Source organism: Molossus molossus, unplaced genomic scaffold, assembly GCF_014108415.1.
Source record: "Molossus molossus isolate mMolMol1 unplaced genomic scaffold, mMolMol1.p scaffold_m16_p_3, whole genome shotgun sequence".
Lineage (NCBI taxonomy): Eukaryota > Metazoa > Chordata > Mammalia > Chiroptera > Molossidae > Molossus > Molossus molossus.
The window spans coordinates 11,316,661-11,336,000 of record NW_023425366.1 but is presented as its reverse complement, the minus strand read 5'-3'; the positions used below and the strand labels follow the sequence as shown (position 1 = coordinate 11,336,000).

At 50.4% G+C, this 19,340-nt stretch overlaps 1 protein-coding gene and 1 long non-coding RNA gene across 2 annotated transcripts in view; one reads left to right on the top strand and one right to left on the bottom strand.

The window, feature by feature from the left end:
- The window catches only part of EGFLAM (EGF like, fibronectin type III and laminin G domains), a 150,370-nt gene extending 141,135 nt beyond the window's left edge, over window positions 1-9,235 (top strand). Inside the window, exons 22-24 of the mRNA XM_036280199.1 lie at window positions 3,044-3,127; window positions 7,175-7,278; window positions 8,047-9,235. Of these exons, the coding sequence (XP_036136092.1) occupies window positions 3,044-3,127; window positions 7,175-7,278; window positions 8,047-8,201 (343 nt within the window). The 3' untranslated portion in view covers window positions 8,202-9,235. The remainder of the gene's footprint in view (window positions 1-3,043; window positions 3,128-7,174; window positions 7,279-8,046) is intronic.
- On the bottom strand, window positions 5,526-11,744 carry LOC118642438. The gene is made up of 3 exons (XR_004961716.1): window positions 11,716-11,744; window positions 10,539-10,678; window positions 5,526-5,881 (listed from the first exon to the last, which is right to left on the bottom strand). It is a non-coding gene; the product is annotated as an uncharacterized LOC118642438 (long non-coding RNA).
- Window positions 11,745-19,340: the final 7,596 nt, after the last annotated feature.

The following is a 19,340-nucleotide window of genomic DNA, read 5'->3' as shown; positions in this document are numbered from 1 at the left end:
AGGTAGAGCAGAGCGGTGTCCCCGCGCCAGGGGAGGGGCGCGGTCCTGGGCAGAGCACATGATTCCAGAGGCTTTGTTACATGTCAGGGGAGGTCTAGGCACTGGGCCCTGTGCCCGCCTGGAGTGGTCACTCACTAAATATTTGTTGAATTGGATCAAATTAGAATAACTGAATGAACACTGGGCTAAGAGAAATGTTTCTCTCTGGTAAACAACATGTGCATGCCTTCGGATACCCTTGGGGTGTGGGGCTTCTGGAAACCGAAACAGAAAATAGAAAGCGACTGAGTGGACCAGATTTCAGGGTAAAATGGGGGGGGGGGGGCAGATAAGACCTTAAGTTCAAATCCTACACATTAGCTTTGGGATTTTAGGCAAATTCCTTTCATCTGTTTGGGGCTCAGCCTACTCTGCCATGTTCTCTTTTGTTTTTGCTTTTTTTTTTATCCTCACCCGAGGACATTTTCCCATTTTTTTGTTCAGGTAGAGTGGGAGGGAGAGAGAGGGACAGAGAGAGAGAGAGAGAAACATCGATGTGAAAGGGACACATCGAGTGGCTGCCACCCACACGACCGACCAGGGCCAGGGACAAACTGCAACCGAGGTACATGCCCTTAGCGGGAACCGAACCCGGGTCTCTCCGGACCGCAGGCCGACGCTCTAACCGCTGAGCCAAACCGGCCAGGGCTTGTTTTTGCTTTTTTTCCCCAGAAAAGTTTGACAGGTTTATTTATAGTTATAAAGTTGGCCTGCTGAAACGTGCTCCCCAAAACACTTTGGCATTCATACTTTATGTCCCCGCATTGATATTTTAAAAATTCCCACACAAATGAAAATGGAAAAACTGCCAACACCTGATTTCTGACCCCTATTTTCAATTTTCAGTGATATACTTAGGTACCTTTTGACCCCATGGGGGGAAGAATATCTAACATACAAAGCTACCAGTAACAGAAAGATTTTTTTTTTAAAGAATGAACTGTTTCTCGTGCTAGTGGATTCTTCAGCACGTCTCCACGTATGCGGCGTGCTGGCTGGGTGTCGTTTGGCGCGTTTGTTACCCGTTTGGCATGGATAGCACACAGGCCGGTGTCTTCAAAAAGGCCAAGCAGATGGGCCTCACTCGCCTCCTGCAAAGCACTGATAGCTGCGCCCTGGAAGCGCAGGTCTGTTTTGAGGTCCTGAGCGATTCCTCGCGTCAGACGCTGGAAGGGAAGTTTGCAAATCAGAAGTTCAGTGGACTTGTGACACCGTCTAATTCACGAAGTGCCACGGCACCAGGCCTGTGACGATGAGGCTCCCTCGCCTCTCCAGGAGAGGGCGCACTCTTGCGAGCCGCCTTGGTAGCCAGTTTCTTTGTGCTTTACCACTGAATGTGAGGCAGTTAGCTTTGTAGGACCCCACCCCCGGATAGAGACCTCTAGCTCTCTACTCACCCCCTTCTCCGCCCTCTTCTCCTTGGGCTGGAGCTCGTGGGAGCAGGCGTTAGAGAGTGATGGCGGCTGAAAACACTTGTTTTTGCTTTTTTAAAAATTTTTATTAACTTATTTTTGTTACAAATATTTCTCCTTTTTCCCCCATTGACCCCCCTCCTCCCGTTCCCATTCCCGCCCCCTCCCCGGCATTGCTGTCTGTGTCCATTGGTTATGCTTATATGCCTAAATTCTTTGGTTTCTCTCTTCCCTCCTCTGAGGTCTGTCGGTCTGAGCCCTACTTCTGTGTCTCTGGGTCGGTTTTGTTCATCAGCTTATTTTGTTCATTATATTCCACAAATAAGTGAGATCATGTGATACCTGTCTTTCTCTGACAGGCTCATTTCGCTCAGCATAATATTTGAAAGTGAAAACACGTATATGGGTTTCCAAGAGCTGCCGTAACAAATCACCACACATCAGGTGGCTTAACACAGTGGAAACTGATTCTCTGCAGTTGGGGGGCGGGGGTCCAAGTCTGACATGCAGGCGTTGGCAAAGTCGGTTCCTCTGGGGCTCTGGGGCAGAATGTGTTCTGTGCCTCTCTGCTGGGGTCTGGTGGTCGCCGGCAGCCCTTGGCATGCCTAGGCTTGTAGCTACGTCACTCCAATCTCTGCCTTCATCTCTGTATGACATTCTTCCCTGTGACTGTCCACATTTCTTTTTCTTATGAGGACGCCAGTAATGTAGGATTTAGGGCTGCCCTGATCCAATATGACTTCGTTTTAACTAATTATATGTGCAAAGACTTCCAATTAAGGTCACATTCTGAGGTTCTGGGTGCACACAAATTTTGGGGAGACACTATTCCACCAACTATAACACATTACAAATGATAAACCCCTTTTTGTTCCTGATGCTATACTGATGTTTCTGTAAATTAAACATACTCAGCCTTGAGGACATTATGCTAAGTGAAATAAGCCAGTCACAAAGAGACAAATACTATGGTCCTACTTATATAGGTACCTAGGAGTGGTCAAATTCCTAAGGTAAAAAGTGGAGTGGTGGTTGCCAGGGTCTGAAGGAAGAGGAATGAAGAGTTACTGTGTAAGGGGTATAAAGTTTTAGGTCTGCAAAGTAAAAATTTCTGGAGAATGCTTGTACAACTATGTGAGTATATTTAACACTACTGAACTGTACACATAAAAATAGTTACGGCAGTAGCTCTTGGCCAATGTGGCTCAGTTGGTTGAGTATGGTCCCAGGCACCAGGAGGTCACCTTTCCAATTCCTGGTCAGGGCACATGCCAGGGTTGCAGGCTGGATCCTCAGTGTGGGGCGTGCAGGAAGCAGCCGATTGATGTTTCTCTCTCTCTCTCTCAAAAAATCAATTAAAAGATCTTTTTAAAAATGGCTAAGATTTTATACTATATATATTTTGCCACAATTAAAAGCATCTTTTGATCATTCCTGGCCTTGCTTAGAAACCTAACTTGTAACATTGTTTTGTTTTGTGTTAAGGAAACTACATTCTGAGTTCCATAGTCCTTTTGCAATGAGACTTGTTTGTGTCTGCCATGCTTCAGCGCTTTATTCTGCTCTGTCTTGTTCTTCCCCAATGCCATTAGCTATAACCTGGGCAGTGGTGTGGCATCCATCACGGTGAACGGCTCCTTCAATGATGGTCGGTGGCACCGGGTCAAGGCTGTTCGGTGAGTACGGTCCACAGCATGGGACAGAGCTGGAGCCCAGCACAAGTGGGATGTGCCTTCCAAGTCCCTTTTGTCCCACTGTTCTCCTGCCCAACCTTGCCTAGCATCCCATACTCCGGATCCAGGTCATTGAGGGCATTTTGCTACCAACTCCCACCCGTGCCCTTCAATGACACTGAACTCCCAAGCCTTCACTCATGGAGAAATCACTTTTTGATGGCTAAGTGGAAGGGGCCTCGCTATTTAGTGAGATCCGGATCTCTCTGGTGAGACAAGCTTTCAGGACACGTGAACGTTGAAGACTGCTTCAGGTCTCATTAAGTAGGTAATTGCCCACTTTTTCTTTGACGTCCCTTTACCTGAACTTTAAAAGCTCTGTGTATCCTGCCCCTTTCACAGAAGTCGCCACCCTGACTTCTGATGAACTTTGGGTGAATCGCTCCCCTAAAATTAGAGTTTTGCTGCCCATGTCCATATTCCTAACAATATATTTGGAAAAACCAAATAGCGGGCCCAAACTTAGTTGTGTGAGGAAATCTCAATCCTGCTATGTCAGATGAAGGTTCCGGGAGATGAGCTGCACAGAGCTTTTGATTGGGGTTCCCTGGGAATTTACCACACCCCTTTCTGGGGAGGTCAGTGGGTGAAGTCAAAGGTGAGGCTTGAGAAACATGGGGCTGCCAAGGTCAACTTCCTGCCCCGCACACATGGCGGGAGTGGCCGTGCTGAACCCCACTGTCTCTCCGCTTGGGCCTGCCTCGGACACCCCAGGACGTGTGAGGGTGCAGAGGCAGATGGTGCCACCAGCTGGCCTAGGAAGACCTTGCGACAGTGATTTTGATGAAACCCCAACTCCAACTTGTTAGAGAAAGAAATGTCTTTCCAAAGTGAATATTTATAGGCTTGATCTAAAATATATTCTAGAATATAAACTAAAATGCTCTTGGTCCAAACCAACTGCCAGACATTAAACTATGTGGCTTCTGAGTTCTTCGTTTGTCGCTCTTCCTCGTCTCAAAAGGGGCTCGCTCAGAAACAGCCGAAGAAATGAAATGAGGGGCCGCACTTGACCTCTGTAACTCCCGTCCCGCGAGCATGACTGCTCCACACTTCCTTAAATACAGAGGTTGATAGGACACTCAGACATTGTGGAAAGACTTTGAAACCCTCAAAATTGTGGTTGGATTGTGCGCATCCTGATACACACCGGGGGGGATTCCAGGCGCTTCCTAGACACCCAAGGAAACAGATGTTAAGTGACTTTCCCAAGACTATACAACTGTTCGGGGGCAGAGCCAAGACTGGGATCTTAGGTCAAAGCTCTTAGCATCCCACTCCATGGTGCAGCCCACCCTGGCTAGGATCTCAGATGTCTTGGGGGGATAAGAAAGAGAAAGTTTAAACTCAGATGTCAGAGCCTCAAGCTTGACACCGTGAAGATGGTTTTCAGATTTGGTTCTTACTATTGTGATCATTGATTATCCCCCCGGTGGGCCTTGGACGGCAGCGAGGGTTGAACAGAAGGAAATGAGACCAGGAACTGGTTAGATGGGAGGATTCAAGCAGATGTGAGTTGCATTGCAGAGGGGCAGACAGGCCTGGAAGGGGTGGTTCAACAGATCTAGGCAGGAGCTGCGTCACGGCTAAGGACACCAAGTGTGGCAGGCAGGCTTGACTGGGTACCTTAGTTCTCTGCAGCAGCTCCAGGGCCGAAGACAGGGAATCAATGCAGCTGTCTCCAAGGGAGCCTTGCTTTGCACTGTCCGGCTCTGAGCAATGCTGGACTCGGAGGCATTAATCCTAGCAGAAAAGAGAACGCAAATCCTCATTTATTAAGCATCTGCAGGATGCCAGGTCCTTTACATACTATATCTTAGTTTATAGTCATAGCAACTTAAGTTTTATGACCTTCATGTTATGGATGAGAGTACTGATGTATTGATAATAGTAACTACACACTCCTGCACCACCCCTGATAGAGCAGGTATGCATCAGGTGCCATGCTCTGTGCTTTGCATGCATGTTGCTGACCTCCAGAACAGCCTTGGCGGATGGGCACAGTTATTTCCGTTTCAGATGAGGAGTTGAAATTCCACAGGTTTGCTTGTTCATTCTTACACCACTGTGAGCCCTATACTATATCAGACACACCGATACACCACTGAAAAATACAAGCATCCTTGCCTTGGTGGTCTTGCAGTCTAATGGGAGGCAATAGAGACTTAGTAATAAACGTAACGAAGTTCATTACTCACTAGGTTAGAAAGTGGTACCACGTTTATTTAAAAATTTGAGATGCCATTGATTATAAGACATATCCTCATTTTAGAGATATAGAAAATGAAAACTTCTTATAGTTGATGAGATAAAGTGGAAAAACACTGACTTTCTTAGAGTAAGGAGGGGAGGGCAGGCAAAGCGAGGTACCAGAAGCACTGCCCATCCGAGCTCCCGCTTTCAGATTCCAGGCTAGAATCTCCAAAATGGGGAGGCAGCGAGGGGTCTCGAGGGTGAGGACAGAAAAGGAGAAATACCTCTACAGCTAGTTGCTAAGAGCTGCTGTCACCAAGTGAGGCAATCAGATGATGTCGTTGTAACCCCATCCCCAGCAGGGGTGGAGCAGGAAACTCTGGAAGGTGGATGAGGGGCTAAGAGCAGGAAGGTGGGTTTCAGAATTTTCCTTGAATAAACTGGAGCGGTAGAGCCCACGCCCCTTCTCTGCTTCATGTTGCTGGCACCCTGCCCTTTCGCTACCTGTGGAAAAATACCAAAGTCAGTTCCCTGGACAAAGTAAACTAAGTCTCTGGAATGGCAGACAACAGGTCTAAATAAATCCTGGACTACCCTATGTTGCACACATTAGGACTGAGGACCTGGTGACAGGTCACATGTTGAATATTGAGAACTCCCTAATTCTTCCCCGTGACTGGGATGCCAGCACGCCGGCAGCCAGACACAATAAGGAGAGTAGAAAATGCAGGTGTCCCCCAGGAAACGATCGAGCCAGATCACAGTACTACAAAGCCACAGTCGGCAAAACCATCCTGCTCACAGAGCTCCCCATCTGCTCCTCAGAGCTCAGCCCTGAACCGTGAAGGGGCAGGCAGCGATCTCAGGGCATTTGCAAAATGTTTCCTGTATACAAGATGAGTATCAGGACAAACAGACACAATGAAACCACTTGGAGGAAACAGAGACTATGAGTGAAAAAAGTGACAGAAATAGTAATATGATCAGAAAGATGAGAGGTTAACCCAAGAAACAAGAACTGTTTGCTACAGAAAAGGAACATTTAAAGGCCAGTAAAGAACTCTTAAAGAAGCAAAAGAAGTGAGCCTGGGTCCGTAGACCCAGACATAGTTTTTAGGAAGGTTCACGGGGCTTGATGGTTTTGAAAACCTGCAAGAGAGCCCTTGCACAGACGTGTACTCCACTCCACTGCCCTGGGCATCACTTTGGGGTGACTCTTTGGGTCATTTAGGAACTTCTAAGCTGTTCTTTGTCCTGCCTTAGAGTAATCCTCCACCTACAAAAACTGCTTCGTTGGTTTCCCATCGTGCTTAGAATAACATCCAGTCTCATCACGTGTCACCAGAACTGCTCCCCTTAAAGCTCTTCTCTGGTTCCCTGTGCTGTCTGCACCAACCCCTCGTCTTCTCTCTCTTTCCACGGTGCTTTCCGTTGGCATTAGCTTCCTGCTTCGCTTACCTACCCAGCCTTCAAAACCCATCCAGACAGAATCTGCTTGGGGAACTTTCCCTGACCCTCCCTCCACCTCCTGTCATCCACAGTGTCCTGGCAGTCTTCCACCATAGAGCGGTGACACCGGGTTATCATTTATAATTGGAATGATGTGTATTCCTCGGTAGACCTGAAACTCCTGGGGGCCAGGACTGTGGTTTTGTTTGTTTGTTTTGTCTTGTGTCCCATTTTCGCAGCTCTGTCGTTTAGCATGATACCTGGTGCGTGGTAGGTCCTTTAATCCATTTTTGTTGTAATGAATCGAATGGCTGAAAGAAGCTCGCAAAGTGGCGGTGGTTTTTACAGGGACGGCCAGTCGGGGAAGATGACTGTGGATGACTACGGGGCCAGGACAGGCAAGTCGCCGGGCCTGATGCGGCAGCTCAACTTCAACGGACCCCTATATGTGGGTAAGTGATCTTGGACCAAACCTAAATCGTGCCGGTGCCTTTTCTTGTTATTCCTCCACTTGCTGTGCTGGGGCTCCCCAGAGTGGGGCGCTTCCCTGGATCAGCCAGACACTTGAGGTAGGAAGCTCCCCACGAGTCCGTTCTCCCGTTTTCTGAACTTGACTCATGGCTGAGGTGGCAGGAAGCACTTAGATGCTTTTGCGCTTGGGACTGAGCCGCCAGGAAAACCATGTTTTTCTTGTTTATAGAGCAGGGACCTCGTAAACATAGCTCCGACAATTCCCTTCAAAGAGGAGGGTCTGTTTTCTGGCCCCTCTCGGAATCAGAACGAGTGTGATTTCGGTGACTAGCTCCGAGCCGCTAGCACGCACACACAAACAGGACAGGATGTCTCTATCCATATATTTTCTAAACATGAGCTTAATTGAACGCACTCCACATTGGTGTGTTTCTTTCCTTTTTGAGATGACATCACCTCTAACTGTAGACTACATTTTATTGAAATTATACAATATTTCAAAATTTACCAGATACAGTTTGAAGTGGCCAACTGGGTCAGAAATCACACATGAGTATGTATTTGTAGCCTCAGGCTGTGTATTAAATTGAATCAAGTCAACCTGTTCCTTTAAGGATAATTATAAAGTAGATGCAACATACTGGGCAGTCCGAGGGACCCACAGTGCTCACTTATGATCAGTAGACACTCACGTGTCCTGAGGAGACTTGGTCCCTTTGGCTCAGCCCGTCTCCCCGGCTTCCTGGCAGGTGGCATGAACGAGATCGCTCTGCACACCAACAGGCAGTACACGCGAGGCCTCGTGGGCTGCATCTCTCACTTCACCCTGTCCACCGACTACCACGTCTCCCTCGTGGAAGACGCCGTGGATGGGAAAAACATCAACACTTGTGGAGCCAAGTAACAGCAGCTGGCCTTGCCCAAGGCACAGAGCCTTCTATCCTGAGACCCCGGGCCCTGAGACCCTGCCCGAGGCTGAATGCCGTGACAGAGGCAGGGGCCCAGGTGTGTTTCCTCTCATCAAGGAGGAAGGACGCCCTGATGAGAAACTGGAACCAAGATGGGAGTCTCTGTGTGGCCCTTCCTGCCGACCCTGTGGGCCCAACCCAGCGGGATCCTCGGTGTAGGAAGCATTGAACCTCGTCCACTGTGCGGTGGCTGCCAGAGATCACACGTGAAGGCCAGTTCCAGAGCCGTCTGCTGTAGTCAAGGACTGTGTTGTGATTCATAGTGCATTAAACAAAGAAAGGAGAGAGAGAGAGAGAGAGAGAGAGAGAGAGAGAGAGAGAGAGGAGACCCAAAAGGCAGTGTTAAAATACTTCTCTCCTTCCCTGACTCATGACACTTACTGACGGCAGAATGACTGTGTAACCTTGAACCTGGGATTTCTCACCTTGACCCATGAAGTGTTAGGAGTGACCCCTTCCTCTCCACACCGGCTGGTTCAATGTGCTCGGACTGTTCCATGAAAATAAGGATGAGGGGAGACTGGACGCAGAGTCATAATCACAATGCTGGTCCCTAAAGTTGACCTTTAGTGAGAAATCCTTACTTTTTATAATGCTTATCAAAGAAAATGGGCACCCCGATTTTGTAGCTGTCCTTTTGTATGTGTATATTTTTATAGCCGCAGATTGTCCCCACAGTATAATTTTGCAAGTTTGGGTGGGCAACCCTGAATTCTTTGCACAGTTCCTAAAAACTTTCTCCCAGAGGAGACTTGTCGGGCCCTCAGTGCATCCGTGGAGGGGGGTGGGCAGCTTGGGGTAGGCAGGCTCTCGGGAAGCTGACCATTCTCTGTTGGTAAATGTTGACGGCTCAAGGAAGTGAATCTGGAGCTTCCACAATAAGCAGATGAAAAGGTACATGTGTTGCTGAGGGGGAGTCACTGTCATTTTTGTTTTAAGAGAGGGGGGATGTCTATAGTACACATGAATAAAGGAGATGAAGAAGGCGAGAACTCATTCGTTTTGTCATCCGTTCACTTGTGAGGATGTTACTGGTCCTTGCAGAGGCCATGTCCAGCAAAGGTCACCGAGACAAGCTGTGTCTCTAAGGCTGTGCTGGGAGGGGGGGGGGGGGGCAGGGCTGCCTCCTTCTTTCTGAGCCATCGGTCATCTCTTTGCTATTCACACATGTGACGCTGGTGACAGCTGGCTCGCTGGCAGGTCCCCATGACCGGACTCGATAAGGGAAAGGTGAGGTGAACACGGCCCCCAAAGAGCAGGGAAATACGATCCAGCACACACAGAGCCTATATTTAGCCCCAGTCATGACTCAACTCTGTCTGTGCAGCATTCATTGAGCGGAGCCTGACCTGGTGCAAGGCACGGCATCGGGCACACTAAGAATTCTATCAAATGGGTAAACGAGACACTTTCACCTTGTACTTCAACCTCCTGCCTCCTATCTTTGGGACCCTTTGATGACCAAGATCCTTCCTCCCAGAAGAATAATGGTAACAACAACAATAGTCCATCCTCTCCTACATAGGTCTCCGTGTGTGTGCAGTTTGGGGGAAAGCCACATGGGAGAAAGTGGCACTCACCACCTCCCGAACACCCTCACCTCAATACCTTTTCCTTGGAGGCTGCTAGGGCCGGTGTTTCCCGGGATATAACAGAGTTGCTTTCATAGCACATTTTGAATCAATTGCCTTCAGCCAAAAATATCACTGTGATTTTAGCAAAAGATCCAGCTGAGATGAAGCCAGAAGAGCTGCGTTGTGGATGAGCCACTGTCCCGTGAAGTGGTATCCAGAGAAGGATGCGGTGGCCCAGGGATGTGGACTCGGGAGTGCGTCGAAGTGGAGGAGAAGCCTGAACCACCACGTTGGGTGGGGTGCAGAAGGGGCTACAAGGGGAGGGGTGACAGACACCGTGATGCATTCAGGGCAGGAGAGACCCTGCCGGTGGGAGGGCTGCAGGGTATGGGGCCCACGAAGAGCTGATCCCGTGGGCGGTTCTGGGTAGGAGAACAGGGTAAGAGCCAGTATATTCCACGCCGGGAGGAAGGTTCTGTGACCCTCTCGGTGCCCAGGAGACATGGGATGAGTTTACAGCAGAGGGGGTTGTGAGAATAACCGTGTCCTGACGCTGAGGGCTTAGACCAGGGTTCAGAGGCAGGAGAGCTGAGACAAGCTGAGCCTGGGTGTGCAGGTCCCCTGTTTTCTCTCTAAGTGTATCTGCTATCTGTATCTGCTAATGCTACGTGACAAACACCCCAGACCCGAGTGGCATACCGGAGTAAGTGTCACTGGCATGCCTTGACTGGCCAGCTTTGCAGCTCTGCTGATCTTGTTTGGCTCCACTGGGCGCCTCCTCCGGTTTGGGCTGGACTTGGTCACGTGTGTAGCCGTTGGCTCGTCTACGACGGCCTTGCCTGAGACAGTGAGGGGACTTGAGTCCGCTCCATGTGGCTCCCAGGCGCCTCCTGGGGCCTGTGGGAGCCTGGCGTGCCCTCCGCATGGCGGGGGAGGAGGGTCAGAGCACTACAGTGAAGGTGTGAGGCCTGGACAGCTGAGCTCTGGAACTGCCACATGTCACTTCGGCCACTTCCTTTCAGTCAAAGTTTGTAGGTTCAAGACATCAAAATATAGACTCCACCCTTCATCACCGGGCAAAGGGCATGGCTGCAGGGAGGGTGAAAAATCAGGGCCATTCATGCCATGAACGCAAGTCATGTGCTGTTGGGAGAAGCGGGGCAATAGTCCTTCTGCGGGGACCCTTGGAGGGGAAGGGGTCTGTGACATTCTCAGTGCCGGGCCCAGCCAGGCCGGTCCAGTGGGGCAGCGTTTGCCCTGCTCTCTGCCTCCCTGTTCTCCCTCGTTCTTCCACCGGTCCTCTGCCACCGGGCAGTGTCCTGATTCTGAGAGGAGGACTGGCCCAGGGATGGGATCTGTGCCGGGCTTTTGGGCAGCAGCTCTGTAGGGACACATGTTGGAGACACTGGCTGGGCTCCTGGCCTGAGACAGAGGCTTGAGGAGCAGCCAGGGAGCCCGGAGGATCACACAGCCCCCGCCCTGCCCAGGAAGGACGTGAAGCGTGGGTTCCTGAAAACCTTGGGTCCCGTAATCAGGATCTGAGAAAATTCCCCAGAATTTCCCCTATGTTCTAAGCAAGGAAGGCTGGAGGGTGGGGTGAGCAGAGGGACTCTTCTTGCTTTTCCTATTAAAACAGCCTTCATGCCCGGCTGGTGTGGCTCAGTGGTTGAGTGTTGACCCATGCACCAAGAGGTCACCAGTTCGATTCCTGGTCAGGGCACATGCCCAGGTTGTGGGCCCGATCCCCAGTGCGGGGCGTGCAGGAGGCGGCCAGTCGATGCTCTCTCTCATCGATGTTTCTCTCTCTCCCTCTCCCTACGTCTCTCTCTTCAATAAAGAAAAAAAATGTTCAAAAAAACAAAAACAAAACACTGACCTTCACATCCTGGCTGGTGTGACTCGGTTGTCCGGGCGCCGTCCTGTGCACCGAAAGGTTGCGGGTTCCATTCACCATCAGGGCACATGGTTGTGGACTGGATCCCAGGTAGGGGTGGTGAAGGAGGCAGCCCATCAGTGTTTCTCTCTCACATCCATGTTTCTCTCTCCCTCTCCCTTCCTCTCTGAAAATCAATTTTTAAAAAATCTTGAAAACAACAACAACAAAAATGCAGGTTCACAACCCCTTATGTCTCCTCTCAGCCCGGTCCTGGGATTTCTCTCGGAGGGCCTGCGGGGTGTGCTGTCCCCAGGCTGCCCAGAAGCCCAGCTGTGACAGGCCCCCAGGCCCCCTGTGAGCCCCCGTTCCTTCGCGGGCGCCCTCTCCAGCCCCGGCGCCCTCTCCAGCCCGGCGCCCTCTCCAGCCCGGCGCCCTCTCCAGCCCCGGCGCCCTCTCCAGCCCGGCGCCCTCTCCAGCCCCGGCGCCCTCTCCAGCCCCGGCGCCCTCTCCAGCCCGGCGCCCTCTCCAGCCCCGGCGCCCTCTCCAGCCCGGCGCCCTCTCCAGCCCCGGCGCCCTCTCCAGCCCGGCGCCCTCTCCAGCCCGGCGCCCTCTCCAGCCCCGGCGCCCTCTCCAGCCCGGCGCCCTCTCCAGCCCCGGCGCCCTCTCCAGCCCGGCGCCCTCTCCAGCCCGGCGCCCTCTCCAGCCCCGGCGCCCTCTCCAGCCCGGCGCCCTCTCCAGCCCCGGCGCCCTCTCCAGCCCGGCGCCCTCTCCAGCCCCGGCGCCCTCTCCAGCCCCGGCGCCCTCTCCAGCCCCGGCGCCCTCTCCAGCCCGGCGCCCTCTCCAGCCCCGGCTCCAACACAAACAGGCCGCTTCCCGGCGCGGCCCGGCCACCGGCTCCCCTTCCGCCGCCTCCCGCCGGAGGAAGCAGCTCGGAAAAGTGCCCGGAGCTGGCGGGCCCGGCTTTCCACTTGGAGGAAACACTGCATTTTTCACCTTTAACCTAGAAAAATATGGTTCTCAGAAAGCTTGTTTTGAGCACTGAGCGTCCCCAAAGGAAGGAGCCTGGGAGCGGGAGGGGCCTGGCGGCCCAGCCCCGCGCTGCGGCTCCGGCTCCGGGGAGGAGGCCCTGGGCGCCCCGCGCGGGACCCTCGGGCGAAGGCGGAGGCTTCCAGCTCCTGCGCGGGACCCGGGCACCCGGGAGGGGCGGGACCAGGCGGCAGCTGCGCTCCGTCCCTCCGGGCCCAGTCCAGGAGCACAGTGGCCCTGGAAGGCGGCAGGGAGCCGGTGTGCCCCGCACAGCCCAGGCCCTCCGGGCGCGCGGAGCTTTGCGTTCAGGGCAGGAAAGAAGTCCTGCCAGGCTGCCCCGGAGGAGCCAGAGGTGAGGCGTCCAGCGCCCACCCAGGTCAGACTCCGCCCATCCCAGAACCTCCCAGGTGGGAGCGGGTCCTTCCAAGCATCCCAGCCACAGCGCAGAAGGGACATGTGATCAGCCCCTGCGGCTGTGAAGTCCCAGAAGGCACTGAAGCTGCTGGGTCTTGGTGACCAGCATACCGGTGACTGTATTCAGGCAGCAAAACGACGGATCCAGCCCAACACAGGCCTGGCTTCTGGGATCGGCCCTGGGAGTACGCACCTCGCGCCCAAAGAATGTTCTCAACAGCAGCCCCCCTTAGATGAGGGCCGGAGCAGATGGGCACCGCTGTTGGCCTCTGGGAGACAGAGGCTGGCAGAAAGGCTGGGTGGGGGACTCGCGGTCCCACCACGAGGACACAACCGCGATGCCTCACTGGGGCCTTTGTGCCATTACCTCGACCTTCAGATGCAGCCTTGCCAGGACCCAGGCTTGCTCAGCGGGTTCTGGGGCCCCCTCGGGTCAGCTGGCAGGGCAGTACCATCTTGTGGGTGAGGGGGTTTGGGTGCAGGCCAGTGTCTGGTCCAGCTCCAACTCTGCCTTCTTCCAAAGTTCTCCTATTCCAGGGACTGTGGGTTGAACAAACCTGAACGCAGAGACCAGAGCCCTCCATCAGGGTCCCCACCAGGCAGTGAGGTCTCGGTTGGAGTCTTTGCCCTTGTCTCCTTTGCCTTCTGCTCCACAAATAACGTCCAGAGCTCAAGGGAGCTGCTGCGAGCTCTTTCCAAGCAGCAGCGTGCTCCCCTGGGCCGTGCCTAGCCCGGCCAAGCCACGAGCTGCAGGAGCAGGCAGGCCGGGGAGAGCTCCTTCCCCTCCTCGTCCTGCCTGGCTTGCGGAGGCAGCGCTGTCCTAGAAAGTGCCTGGCTTCCAGGACACTCGCCTTTTCCTGGAAAGACGGAGAGGAACACTGTGTCTCAGCACTTGGGATGAGGTTGCTGCTTCTCTCTTTGTCCCTCTTTGTCTCTCTGACTTGCTCAAGGTCCAAATGGTTTACAAAGGCACAGACATCTCCGAACATGTGGCATGGCCTCCCCTAAGGGCCCAGCCGCTCACCTCCCAGCCAGGGCCCAGCCCGGGGCTACGGCCTCCTTGGACAGCCCAGTGCTAAGGCCTGCAGCTCTGGCTTAGCGAAAAGGCGACTTGGATCGGAATGTCTCTGAGAAGCAAGGCCTGGGCGGCTCAAGAAATTCGCTCATATAATACACTCATTTAGAAACAAAAGTAACAGGCATCAGGCCAGGGAACAGCGGCAGAAAGCCCTGTTAGGACACTGGCCGAAGCAGAGGCAAATGAGGGGGCTGTCAGACGCAGAGCTGCGGAGGAGAGGGGCGCACGGCCACCAGGCCTGCTGCAGGGTCTTAACCAATTGCACACGTGAATACATTGACAACACGTATATATGCAGCTTCACACATTCACATAGGAAAATGTCTGCGAGGATTTTAGTAAAATGTTAACAATAGCTAATGCTGGGTAAGAAGATCGTGTGATTTTTTTTTCTAGTTTTCCTTGTGTCTATTTTCTAGTTTTTCCTCAGTGACCCTGTAGTGAATATCTATTGTTTCGTCACTCCGACTGTCTCCTTCCATCCTGGAGGACTGGTCTTCCTCTAGCTCTAATGCCTGGTTCTTGTGAACATGGCCTTTGGCTGGAAGTCTGCCCGGGCGCAGGACTGGACCAAGCACGTGACCCTGGCCGGGCCAATCAGAGTCCTCGGCGGGGCTGGGGGACCAGTGTTCTCCTCTGACTGTAAAGCTGTCAGCCCGAGGAGCCTGGAACCAGGGGCCCAGCTCCACGGGGACATCTGGTCTGAGAGAAGAAACCTCTGGATAGAGAGACACACACGTCCCTTCCGGAGGAGGGTGGCCGGCAGGACGTACCAGAGCTGCCCGCCTGCCAAGCCCAGGCCGGGGTGTGGCAAGGGTTGTCTCCCAGAGAAGCAGGTAGCTGCTGAGGGCAGAGGTGGGCAGGAAGGGGTCGCTTGGTCCTGCAAATTGTCACTTGGAAGGATGCAGAGAACCTAACCCAGAAGGAGGAGAGGACTTTTAACGTGGGGAGGAAGTGAAGAGGGTGGTGGTGGCCATGGGCGGAAGGACTCTAACCTGGTGTCACTTCAGACAAAGCCCAGGAAGCCCTCATCTGAAGGCAGATTTCCCTGAGAACAAAGGGGATCCCACGTAACAGCCACGTGAGCACCCCGCTTGACAAAGCCTCGTGGCCCAGGCCCGGAGGCCTTGCCTCGGCCGCAGCAGGGAGCAAGTCTGGCAGGACCTCCTCCTTTCCACAGCTGGAGGCTTCCAGGACGGGCCACCTCTCTGTGAAACAAGGCACTTCTGACGCCCAGGGAAACACAGGAAGCCGCCTGTTCTCAGGGCACAATTATCTGAAGACCATTTGTCAAGCACTGTGATGCTGCAGACACCATGCTGTGCTCTGTGGGTGCAGGGTGACTGGGACGCTGTGCAATTCCCGTGATCAAATAAAGCTGGAGACGTGCTCAGGGCTGCGGAGGGGTGCGGCTGCTGGCAAGGCCAAGACAGGGACCTGGGACACTGGGAGGGGCTTCTCTGCACCAGCAGTGCCCACACGGAGACCTCACGGAGGAAGTGGACACAGGTAAGAGGCCCGCATTCACCCCGTGCGATTGGATCCCGTGGTGCACCCCGCAGGCTGCGTGGGTAACTGAGACGTAACCTCAGGTGCGTCTGGACGGTCTGAAGGCATTTATTTACCTGTAAGTTGCTGGACGTATCAGGTGTTGCCGAGGTTTCTCGAGGGACAGAGGCACTTTGGAAAAGTAGGTTATCAAGACTCACAGCTCACAGCTGAGCAGAGTGAGAGGCTAAGTAACTTCTCTGAGGTCACCCAGGTGGTAAGTGGTGACACTGGCCTCCGCCCTGAGCAGCCCAGGTAGGGCAGCAGCTGCCTTGACCTGAACCCTGCAGCAGCCACCGCAGGAAGGAACCCGGGTGGTCGCTGAGGAAGTCAGACTCCGGGTCCGTTTCTGAATGGCGTGGGTTGTCTGCACTGGTGACAGTTTGGGACCAAGGGTCCACTTGTTTTGCTGCTTCTCTGATGCTTCCTGGTCACTCAGCAGTGCCGAGGAAAACAGGAGCGAGGCTGTGAGGCTGCTCTAGCAACAGGGACCTAAGCAGACTGGTCCCCGTCTGTGAAGCCCGTCTAGGTGGAGACACGCAGCAGCAGGGACAGGGTGGCTGGGCGCACGTTGTGAGAGACTGACTCTGCACTGAGACGAAATTCTTCTCCCCTTCTGAATGTTGGAGGCAGAAGGGAGAACAGCTCAGATCACTGTAACCTGATCTCCACTGAACGGTTCTGATGATCAGCATCACCCTCAAAGGCTTTTCTTGTCTCTTTAATCTGAGACTAATCACTCTAGGATAAAACCAGCTCCAATTTAATCCCAAACCAGTCCAAGACACCTCTTCTTACTTCAACTTCTCTGGTTCTCGAAGACTGAATTAATCCTTTTAACTTAATTTTACTGTTAGTCACCCCCGGGGGAGGAAGGGGAATGGACTGAATTTACAGTCCATTCAAAGCGAATTCGGATACAGCTCTTTTGCCAAGAACTTGAGTAAGCTAATATTTCAGTACGATCGAGAATACATTAAAAAATGGTTATTCATACATCTCTAATTTTCTTGCCCCTGATAACGTTCTTCTCTTTCTGACCTTTTCCAAGTTCCTGAGGTTGGTGGTGCTATAGTTTTGACTCAAGAATTCACTGTCTGGGAAGTTATGTACCGAGACCTCCCTGAAGAACCAACTAAATGTGTGAGCTCTCCTGGTACTTACACACTAACACGTATCGCCATTCATTTAAACTAAGTCTACAGGGTCTTCAGGTTAAATCCAAGCCCATTTATAGTTCAGTTGTTACTCTAGGCAAGCACAGGCTACATATGAATACCTAATTTCTCCCCTCCGCAATTCTATTTAAAATTACTGAGGTTTTGCTGAATCGATGACTATATTTCCAACTTGCAATAAAATTTTGACCTATTCCTAGAATCTCCAGAAATGTTGAGGTTATCTTCACAGATCAATTAAAAACCATACTTTAAGGACCAGGATTTATTTTATAAGGTTAAAGTCCCACTATTTGATTTTTTAATGCCCAGGTCTCTGGTAAATAGAATACAGATTTAATGGAACATATGAAAGGTTATACCAATGGCACAGCTATGATTTAAAACATTAAAAATTTAGTTATAACCCTATGCGACCGCTTCATAACCACTGTAATTCTTATGGGATGGAACCAGAAGTATTAATAACAAAGCAGAAGCCATGTTTCCTAAGTGCTTAAAACAGGGAGAATAAAAGCAAACAAACGATGTCCATATCTGTCAGTGTAAGTTGTAAGAAAATATATTTATTTTTTTCCATGACAATACTATGAGAAAATTGTTAAATACATGCATGTTTTAAAAACAGACATAAGTAACATCTTTAAGAGTTAACAGCCAAGCATACTAGTTTTACACTTAAGGTCTCTTAGTAATAGGTTACTTATATTTTATGTTCTTGCTATAACCATGTTTTCCAAAAGATACTGAAACTAAACTCTGAAATTATACAATGATATAAAATGACCAAATTTTCCATTCTAACACAACATAATCTCCCAATTTTCACAAGGCAGAAAATACTTGTCACCTGTGTAAGTGACGTTGTTCTATTCCATGTGAAACCCAAAATTCTTCGAGTCAGACTGAGTTACACAAATACCCTACAACCTATGGTTTGCTTCCTGTATATGTATGTAAATGTTTCCTTATATGACTACACATGATCTTAGGTACAGAACATCACAACTGATCATTCAGGTCAAAAAAAAAAAAAGGTCCGTAGTGGTAACATTTCAAGAAATGAAAAAGGGAACAGTTTTAGGTCTGCAGTTTCTCCCTATCTTTCAGCTGCATTTGCACACACCTGACTGAAAAAAAAATTAGTAAACAGTTGCTAGTATTCATAAAAAAAAAAAAAATGAAAATATTTAACATATAACATCCCCTTTGAAAAAACACTCACTCTACAAACAACTTTATAAAAAAACAAAAACTTAGATCTGTTCACAGTATGTGTATTTTGTAAACAGTAATTCACTATAAGGCAATTCTGAAAGTAAAAATGGTTGATTTCCTAGCATTAAAAGAACTTATGGCCAGCTAAGAAAGAGAATATAAAGTAACACATTGCTACTAAAAAAAGTTGAGTATTTTTAAATGGTTTGCCTTTGGACATATCTTTTAAGGTGGTGCCATCTCAAATTTAGGATGTCTTTCTATCCTAGGCCAAACTTTTCACGTAATTCTGAACCGAAATGTATAAAAGAGGCCGTGCATGCTCTTTTTTGGGGGGAAATAATAGGATAAAGAAATCCCAGGTATTGTACAACACCTACTTTTCCACAGCAATAAACAGAATAAGGTTTGTTTCTGTGTGTTGTCTTCAACTACTCATGTGTTCACACTTTCCCTAAACAATATGTAGGAGAAAAAAAATTAAATAAAAGGATGTATCTCATAAGTAATAGGGAAAAGTATCTTGAATCAAACTGGGGGCAGAATATTTGAAAAAAAAATCCTTACTTACTATTGTTTTCTATGATCAATTAAAAAAACAAAACAAAAGCTAACGTCAAACCTAACAGCTAACTTGTTCATGTTTTAACAAAAATTGTGTTACCACCCAGAAATCTTTTGATCTTTTGTAATACACCGCTGGAATGCTTAGGAAAAAAAACAGTAAGTTCAGAAACTGAGAGTTACCCATTTACCATGAAATCATTCTAAAGGGAAGTGCATTTTACATGTAAATAAGGGAGGTGGGAGAGGGGGATAAATGGTGACGAGAAAATCATAAAACAAAATAAAGGGGGGAAAATAAACGTATATAAGGAAATTCAATACTTTCAAGCTCACGGTTCAATCAGGTGTGCAAAGTATTTTTGACTTGAGTGCAGCACCAGGTCTGTGTTGTCATCACTTTTTTATTTCTAGAAATTCTGATTGATAGGCAACTGCAAAGGCAATTTTAGGAGATATATGTAAATGTAATAAAAATCAATTTCCTTATCAACTAAATATTAATTTTCCCCAGTGGGGTATTGGGTTATAACAAGCAATAAGTGATGTAAGTGACTACTGCTTTGTATCTGGTTAATATTCAATCAGTTATAGTTTAT